This window comes from Salvia splendens, chromosome 11 (genome assembly GCF_004379255.2).
Source record: "Salvia splendens isolate huo1 chromosome 11, SspV2, whole genome shotgun sequence".
Taxonomy (NCBI): Eukaryota; Viridiplantae; Streptophyta; class Magnoliopsida; order Lamiales; family Lamiaceae; genus Salvia; species Salvia splendens.
In genome coordinates, this window is record NC_056042.1 from 34,346,791 (window position 1) to 34,356,434 (window position 9,644).

Here is a 9,644-nt window from a genome sequence, read left to right on the forward strand (position 1 = left end):
ATGTATATACTTCAATTATTGAGGTGGTGTGATTCGGTGGGGGTCAATTTAATAGGGAAAGGATAGTAAGAAATTGTTGGTTAAAAATTTATCTTTATTGCTAGAAAGTATATGAAAAAAAGCACATGTTGAAATGTGAAAAATTGACAACCGTGCAACAAAAAGAAAATCAGAAAAATTGAAAGTTCATACATTTACCAAACCATAATTGGTTAAAAGCCCATTAGGAACAATTACAACATTACTTAAAGAAAAGACTTACTCTTAATGAACATTTAATCAATCATACACCTTATCTCATGATTCTTCCTAATAATAAAAGCAACAATAATTACTCCACACCCTAACACTACAAACTCTTATTTCATCCCACAATTTTCCATACCCTTTTCCCCCTCATTTGAACGGCTTGTAGGTCTTTACATCCACGGCGAGCCCTTGGATGGAGCCCGCGGCCGCCACCAGCGACACGACGAGGCAGCTCCAGCTGAGGATCTTGAGCCACATCCAATTGAAGGAGTATTTGGGGATTTTTTGCTGCGCAATATGCATCTCGATGGGGAAGTACACCGTGAGTGGGTAGAAGGAGGCGGCCCCGATGAGGCCCAATATGTCGTTGAAGAACGGGAAGATCATCGCCAGCACGGCCGTCACCACCACGTAGATCGTCCGCCACACCAGCCGGAACATGTTGAAGCCGTGGGACCCCATGAACGGCATGTACTCCGCGTTTATGAACTTGCTCTCCGGCCATCTCTTCTGGCACGACTTCTCCACGAAGGCGAATATCGGCTGCGCGAACACCTGCACGTGTAAACGTGAGCGAGCGCCACGTATGATTATGTCGGGCAGGTTTTAAATTTAATTTTTAGGGGAAATTTTCTAGAATACGCTAAAAGTTGTGAATTCCATGTTACATTATCTATATATGTAACATGAAATTTTAAATTAAATATGAAAAAGGCTTAATTACCTGGTATGCACCAATGAGGTGAACTGCAATGCCAATATTGGCAAAATCAATGAGCCAAAATGGTTCATAAAATCCAAATCCAGTGAGGAAATTCCCAGGAGCATCATTTCCAAAAGCAGCATAACCCACACAGCCACATAGCATGTAGAATATTGTTGTGGTTGTCACTCCTATAAATGAAGCCTTCTTCATTACTTTGTTCTCTGATGGCTTTGACTTCAATGTGTCCTGTTTGATTTTTACACGGTACAACGTTCAGGCCAAAAAAAAAATTGTGGTCGTCGGTATAACAGTACACAATGGGGGTGTTCGGTTGGTAAGATTAAATCTCATGATTAAATATGTATCATGTTTGAATCATAAGATTGAACCCCTCAACTTAATCCTAGATGGATAGTCTCATGATAATTAGTCATAGCCTCCCCCCTCCAACTAAAATAATCATAATCCTAGATGGATAGTCTCATGATATTAATCATGGCAACCGAACGCCACCAATAGAAATGACAATGGAAAGCAACGGACATGCAAAACCAGCTGATCGCAAACACAAATGAACTGCATCTTCCAGCAAAATGAGAAGTTCGAAACAACAATCATTAAATTAACTACGTACTAGAGAATAATTTAAAATATAATGCATTCTAAGCAATTTAAATTGGTTGTTTTTTTTCTAGCTAGTTAAACATGTCAAATCTGAAATAATATTGGGGTTAACTCAATTCTATAGTACTAGTGACATGATTAGATGACATGGCCCCTTCTTGAGTTATTTCAATTATTTATAGTTCGATTGGACAAGGCACGTATAGAAAGATCCAAAATTATTTTATAAAATAAAGTATTAACATTTTCGAAATATTTATTAAGTAAATAGATAAATATGCAAAGTAAAACGTAATAATAGTATGACAAATCTAGGAGAATATAAAAGTAAAAAGGTGTGATAATTATTGTAAGAAATGGATGCCACAAATGGAAATAACTATATATATAATCATTACTGTAAATACATAAATATATTTGAAAAAGGGTTATATGATTGATTTAATCCATGATGGAGATATTTCATAGGCTAGAAATAAGGAAATATGGTCCGTTTTAATATTAACAGTGACATCCACCATAGCAAGGCAAAGATGAGACGTATGAGATATAACTATTTTGAAGTGGCAAATATACCTACATTGGGAAAAAAATACTCTATCTGTCCATGATAATATTTTCCAATTTACTTAATTTACAATGTGTACAATAAAATGTTGCCTCATTCTATTTTGGTAAGTGTGACCACATTCCATTAATTAATTTCACTCATATATCATTAAAAATCATTATAAAAGTGAACCTCATATTTCAAACACGTATTTCACTTATATCACACTCAATTACCATTACAAGGCATTTACTTTAATTGATAAATTAGACTAACAAAAAACAAGGTCAAATTTTATCAAATCTCAGAAGTAAACGATGAATTACCTTAGATTATTTTTATCAATCCATCCTATCAGTTAATGTAAACACCCACTAAAGATAGATAACACACAAAAATAATACCATTTCCAAATTTTTGTAAGGATGGCTACTATTCTTTTATTTACTTCAACTATCTATCTTTCCTAATTTTCTTAAACAAAATATTAGAAGAGGAAAGGTGACTGATCATGGCCTTCATATATATGTATAATCGAGGGAATATAATATAAATGTGTGACACATGAAATTGGGTGATAAAAATCTGATCATTGTATATTTTGTAGATTGGATGATATCATGTTAAGGAATCACATGAATCACAAAATCAGGCACATTAGTTGGCCATATATATGGGGGCTCAATGTTTTTGTCATTTTATGATTCATGATATGTAACCACTTACCTATTGTCGGTTGTTATCAAGTTGGGACATTAGTTAGCATTTTCTTTACCATTGTCTTTTATATTTATAGCGGCAGATTCAAAATATAATTTTTGGGACGAATTTGTAACTAGAAAGATTTACAGTCTGAAGTGAACATATATATAAAAGAAAAGGAAAATAATTTTTTACTTTAACAAAGAGAAAAATTATAGTTTCATAATATACGTGTTTTTAAAAGTATATAAATCCCAAACAACGACGTTTGACATCTTCTTCTTCCTTAAAAGGGGTGAAAATTAGATCATCCTTATAATTTTTGTTATTTGTAAGATAAGAATATATCACTCTTATAATTTTAGTATTATTACTATTTACAATTACGAAGTTCTTTAATCATAAATTGACCATATTTTGCCTATAAATCACAATCAAAAAATTTCTTAGTCCTAAATTGGTCACATGTTACCAAAAATTCACAATCACCAACCTTTTATTGGTGAATTTACCCTATTTTTGGCTAGAATGCACTACCACGAAACCTCTACACAATAAATTAAGGCTAATTTACATAAAATTAAAACAAAAAAATACTTTTAAATCAAATAAAAAGATAATTAACTTGCCTGGATTTCGATGAGCACAGTGGAGTAGGCATAAGCAAAGGCTATATTTCCAATGGCTTGAAAGGTTCTCCACACCTTATCTGATCCCGATAAGTCCACCCCGACCGTCGTCCCTGTCAGAGTCGTCCTCACGTTGTTGCCACCACCTAAAAACCAAAACGTCTCGTGCAGAATCACGCAAATCAGTACAGTATAATATTTCCGGACTATCCATATATAAAACGTCGTATTTTTTTGTACTAAATAAATATTAAGAAATTAATAAATTATACACCCTAATCGCCCGTGCTCTCGTATAAATTACCTGCAACTTTGGCTACAGAGAGGCCGAAGCCGATGGAAGAGTACGCAAAGGACATAATGGCGGCCACAATAGAGAGCCACGATAGCTCGTGAAAATTCGGTATTTGGCACAAAACTATCTGAATTGCCGCAAATATTATCATGAACGGGTAGGCCGGTTCTGAGCAGTGCGCGTCGTGTCCGTGTTTGTGATAACAGTTGGACTTCTTTATGGCCCTATAAATTCAAAATAAGCAAATTCAAACACTAAAAAAGTTACTAGTACAATTTTGCATGAGACCAGTGGCGGAGTCAGACATTTAACAACTTTCTTAGCAAAGTTTCTTTTCAAATTAAAGCAAAAATTAAACTCAATTTAAAAAAATCTCAAAAATTATACTCCGAGTGCGAACTTATATTTATTGTCGTTTAAATGTAATATTTGTATTGGTACTTACTCCATACTAATAGAGGCAGTTATTGTGTATCCAATGGTGACTCCAACAAGATTGCCGTATTGCGCCAATCTACACAGCTGAACTTTTACACCACCTAATTTAAAAAATCACATAAGAAAAAATGAATTAATTAGGGATAAAATAAAAGTAATTCCTCACATAAATCACTGCAAAAAAAATAATTTAATAATGCAATTATAATGATTTTTTAAGAATAAAGATATACTATAAATGCTAGATTTTCGAAATCACTGTAAGTGGGGAAATGGAAAATATAATTAATGAAAGGATTTGTGGTTATGACATGATAATAAATGTTATTTGTCTCTTCCATTTTTGAGCAGCAATAATTATTACTTCCGACACCAATCAAATTTTGCTATTTTGGTCCGTCCCAACTAAGAGTCACATTTCACTGTTACCATAAACGGTAAGTAAGCTCAAGTTCCACTAACTCATTTCACTCACATTCTATTATAAAATCAATATATAAAAACAGACAGCATATTCTACTAACTTTTTCAATCCATTATTTTTTATATTTTTTAAAACTCGTAGTTATATCAAATGTGACTCCTATTAAGAGATGAGTGAGTAGTAGTTATGTAATGCAGATTTACCTTTTTCCCACACTTTTAAAGAAAGAAGTCAAACACATTAAAAGCATATACGCACTCCAAATTAAACAAACAAGTAATTTTACTCACTTCAAATAAGTAGTCAAACACATTAAAATCATACATCCACTTTAAACTGAATAGAAAAAATAATTTTACTAGTAAATTGTTACTTACATCAATTTTACAAAAAATAATAAAACGATACAATATACTAGTAGTATTTTTAATCCAATGCAAGGAGTTCATGATACAAAGCAAAAGTTGAGACAATAGAAAAACTCGAAAAAAATCTGGATTTTACCTAAATGGGAGCGTACGACGTCCATGTACGTGTAGTTGCGGGTCCCTTGGACGGGGCCCGGGCAGCGGTAGGAGTCGGCGAGGAGGGTGGAGGTGTAGTAGGTGATGAAGGAGAAGGCCATCAGCACGGCGGGCCCCACGACCCATCCGAGCTGCGCGATGGCCCACGCGAGCGAGAGCACCCCGGACCCGATCACGGCCGTTATGATGTGCGAGCTGGCCGTTAGCAATGTGCCCGTGCGCTTGATGCGGCCGTCGTCGTCGAAGCTCTTGGTCACCTCGGCGGATTCGGTGTACATCGGAACTGAGGAGAACTCCTTCCCCATTGGTGTGTGTTTGTGTGTGAAAAGTTCTTGTTTTTTGTGTGTGTGTGTGTGTGTTTTTTTTGGGAGAGGTTGAGTTTGTGATTTGGTATAAGAGTAGAGGGGGAGTGTGGAGTGGTATTTATAGAGAGGGAAGGGGTTGAAAATGAGAGGCTAATTAAGTATATACATAAAATATAAATTATAGTATTAATTTTTGGTTTTTTTATTTCTTTGACTTTGGAATATTACAGCAGTGAAGTTTGGATACTAACCTCTCTTTACAAAGTATGTGTATGCATATAGTCTTCATTGTTTGGATGTGCCGAGATGATAAATTAATTTGGTATTAAAATAAAATTGAGCTTCAATTACAAAAGGAATTTAACTAATTCATAGTTTACATCATTCTGTATATATTAATAAAATTAATTAAATGAGAATAATGTAAAAAAATTATAAAGAAAAAGATTAATGTAGAGATAAGGGGTCATATTAATTGAATCGGAGCAATAGGGCCGTTTTTAGATGATAGTAGTAGTATATATTTTTGTTATGTTTCCAATACTTTTTTCTTTTCAAACCCTCAATTAATGAAATTCATCTGTTGACTCCTCAATTCCAAGATTTAATTATGTTTAACTTTTATATATATTTGTCTCATGTCACACATCTGTTGGTTAGATATTATAATTAATGGCCAAACCAAAAAATCATAAAGGCAACTTCCATTGATAGTAGTATTCACTTATAAATGTTTATTTCCTCAGTTATTTTGATAAGTGTCAGCAGCTGTCAAACCAGAAATGGAATAAATTTTTCATTGCAATCGTATTAGTTGGACGATGAATTGCAAATTGATAAGGACATTTTTCATTCATCCAATATATCCAATAAGTCAAAGATTCATAATTTTGAGTTATCATTGAATAAATGAACAGAGGATAATAAAATAGGAAAATGTAGTAATTATACTCTTATACTATATGAAATTGGACCGGAAGGTAAATTAAGATTTACTAACATTTGGTTAAATTGGATTAGCTCATTACTCGTGTATTATCATTCAAACCAAATTATTATGCAAATTCAGAAGTTAATTAAAATTTAATACTGAATCTTGACCAAATTAATTATGGTTTCTTACACAAGATTCCATAATCCATATCTATCCATAGAATAAATATTTAATTTTATCAGATTCTCAAAGTAATTGTGCAAAATCAGAATTTGCTTTAAATTAATTAAGCTATTATATTCATATTAATAATCTACATATTTTGAATTTTTCACTACTCCCTCCATCCCTAAAAATTTGTCACATTTCATTTTCTGCACTTAGTATTAGAAAATTGATAATAAATAGCTAAAGTAGAAAGATAGTAAAGTAAGAGACAGAATAACGTAGATGAGAGTCTTCTCTACATTATTCTCTCTATTATTTTACCCTCTCTACTTTAACTATTTATTAGTATCATTTTTCCAAAATGAATGCAGAAAATAAAATGTGACAAATTTTTAGAAAAGAGGGAGTACTATAATTAAAAAACTACCTTATCCCCAAAGTTGGGGAAGAATCTAGCCCAGATGAATATACTAACCCCTAATTTTGGGCTTTAATATAAAATTATTGTCCTAGAAATCTTGAAAAACGCACTTATGTGGCATTTAGGACATAGGTTTGGTCTTTAATGATGATTTCCAAGGAGTGATTTCTTCTACTTTAATTTTCCTTGTATTAATAATTTCATCCACCATAGACGGTGCATGCTTTTTATTTTATTTCTGTGGCTATAATTCTCCAACTATATAATACCAATAATATTTTGAAAATGGTACGGTACGAACCATCAAATGTGATGCACTAATAATAATGTTTTAGCTATTCAAATAGAATTTGTATTATATTATTGCGAATAAAATTGAAATGGAGCCGCCGTTGACTTCGGTTTTCTTTGTTTTTGTAAGTCAATTTCTTATTTGTGCATATCTTTCTTTATTTGGTTTTTTGGAGTAAAGTTTTCCTTATTAAAGGCCTCATAAAAAAAGGGACCGACTTATAATGATAAAAATTTGAATCAATTTTATCAAATTTTTGCATCATGCTTTGTCACTTGGGTACACGTAAAATTGAGCAAAATGTCATTCTTGAAATTGACTTGATTTCATGACTAGGTAGATTGAGTGGACTCGTGTTTCATTTTTTTTCTTTGTAATGGCATGAAATTGGATTTTGTGACTTTCATTGGGAATAAGTTCCTTTCTGTTATAGAAGGGGCTTAAACTTTAATTTAGAAAAGTAAAGTTGTTTTTTGGTTAAAAGAAAATAATTAAAAAGAATTTGACTGCTCAAAATTGTGAGTAGTGGAATTGAATAGATTGATCTGAAACCAATTAGTTGGCATGGTTGGCATTCCTATCTAGGAGTATATCCATTACACAAACTAATACTTTTAATAACATAAAAAATATAATAACATAAAAAATAAAATTATTTGTGTTAGTTATATTGGATGAACAAACACAATGAAGCAAGAAAGCAAGAAGGCCGTTGCATGGAAAAGGCCGTTAGGAGCAGTTTTGTGATCAGCTCGGTGTTGAGCTGAACTAGCCGTTGATAACTGATTCCAGAGGAGAAGTTGGTTTGTTGCAGAGCTCCTAGTGTGTATATAACACATGATCAGAGATATAGTTAATGACGAATGAGAGTAGTCTTCTTCAACCAAGTGTAAACAATCAGTGAGAATCGAGGGTTTTCATCATCTAATTGTCATCAAAGAGTTGAGTGAATCTCTGTTGTTTAGTTTGCTCTCGTGTGTGTTTGTAAGCTTCATCATTCTCAGCTCAAATCAATAAAGATCATCGTCGTTCTGCCGTGGACGTAGGCGAAAGCCGAACCACGTAAACTCCTCTGTTTCCTCTTCGATTCTTGCTTTGTTATATTGCCATCCATTGTTCACAACGTGGCGCCGTCTGTGGGAATCTGAGAGGATGGCGATTTCAAGATATGAGGCCGAGAAGTTTTCAGGAAAAAATGATTTCGGACTATGGAGATTGAAGATGAGGGCGATGCTCGTTCAACAAGGTCTTGCGGAGGCTTTGAAGGATCATGATAAGCTGGAAGAGCTCACTGATCAGAAGGAGATAGCAAAGAGAGATGAAATCTGTGAGAAGGCTCACAGTGCGATAATCTTGAATCTTGGGGATAAGGTTCTAAGAGAGGTTGCGAAAGAGACAACCGCGGCTGGGGTTTGGAAGAAGTTGGAATCTCTGTACATGACCAGATCTTTGGCAAATCGTCTCTACATGAAGCAGAGATTATATTCCTTCAAGGTGGTTGAGGAAAAGGGCATTGAAGAGCAGCTTGCGTCTTTTAGCAAGACCATAGATGATCTTGAGAATATAGACATCAAGATTGAGGATGAAGACAAGGCGATCATCTTGTTAAACGCCTTGCCTAAGTCCTATGATCAACTCAAGGATGCAATGCTCTATGGAAGGAAGGCCACCATATCCCTTGAGGAAGTGCAGTCTGCTTTGAAATGCAAGGAGCTGCAGAGGCAGGTGATCAAGGCAACATATGATGTGGCAGAAAGCTTGAATGTCAAGAGTTTCAAAGGGAAGAAACAGTTCAAGAAGAAGCACAATGGTTTTAAGCAGCCTCAACATCAAAAGGGTGGTCAAGAAACTTAGAAGGAAACAAGATCTTGCCATTATTGTAAGAAGCCCGGCCATTTGAAGAAGAACTGCTTCTCTTGGAAGAGAAAGCAAGCTGAGGAAGCAGGTACCACAGACTGTGTGGAAGAAATGGAGATCCCTCAGGCCTTGAACGTATCAGAAGAGGGAGAGGAGGGTCCATGGATCATGGATTCCGGGTGCAGCTTGCACATGTGTCATGTTAGGCACTGGTTCACTGATTTGTCTGAAAGTAAGGGCTCGGTTCTGCTTGGGAATAATCAAATCTGCAGTATTGAGGGAATTGGAAGCATAGTGTTTCAAATGCATGATGGAAAGAGGAGATTGCTCACTGGAGTTAGATATATTCCGGAAATAAAGAGAAATCTGGTCTCTCTTGGAGTGTTGGAGGCTAAGGGATGTTCTTTCATTTTTGCTGGTGGAGTGATGAAGATCCTGAAGGATCAAGAAGTGGTCATGATGGCAGAAAGGAAAAGCACTAGTCTCTATTATCTTGTGGCTGAAGTTATGTCTGGAGATGTGAACG

The 9,644-nt window shown here is 34.6% G+C and overlaps 1 protein-coding gene across 1 annotated transcript; it reads right to left on the reverse strand.

Moving 5' to 3' along the window:
• Window positions 1-156: 156 nt before the first annotated feature.
• Window positions 157-5,520, reverse strand: LOC121756390 (amino acid permease 6-like). The gene is made up of 6 exons (XM_042151936.1): window positions 5,122-5,520; window positions 4,201-4,294; window positions 3,765-3,979; window positions 3,461-3,606; window positions 974-1,201; window positions 157-804 (listed from the first exon to the last, which is right to left on the reverse strand). The coding sequence occupies exons 1-6, from the start codon at window positions 5,444-5,446 to the stop codon at window positions 397-399; spliced, it is 1,416 nt and encodes a 471-aa protein (XP_042007870.1). The 5' UTR covers window positions 5,447-5,520; the 3' UTR covers window positions 157-396.
• Window positions 5,521-9,644: the final 4,124 nt, after the last annotated feature.

What these genes read in the sequence shown, in the direction of transcription:
- LOC121756390 (XM_042151936.1), bottom strand. Translation starts at nt 5,446, where the DNA reads ATGGGGAAGGAGTTCTCCTCAGTTCCGATGTACACCGAATCCGCCGAG. An exon ending in CTCTGTAGCCAAAGTTGCAG is followed by an intron (nt 3,607 to 3,764) that starts GTAATTTATACG and finishes TTTGGTTTTTAG; the next exon opens with GTGGTGGCAACAACGTGAGG. An exon ending in ACCTCATTGGTGCATACCAG is followed by an intron (nt 805 to 973) that starts GTAATTAAGCCT and finishes TTACACGTGCAG; the next exon opens with GTGTTCGCGCAGCCGATATT.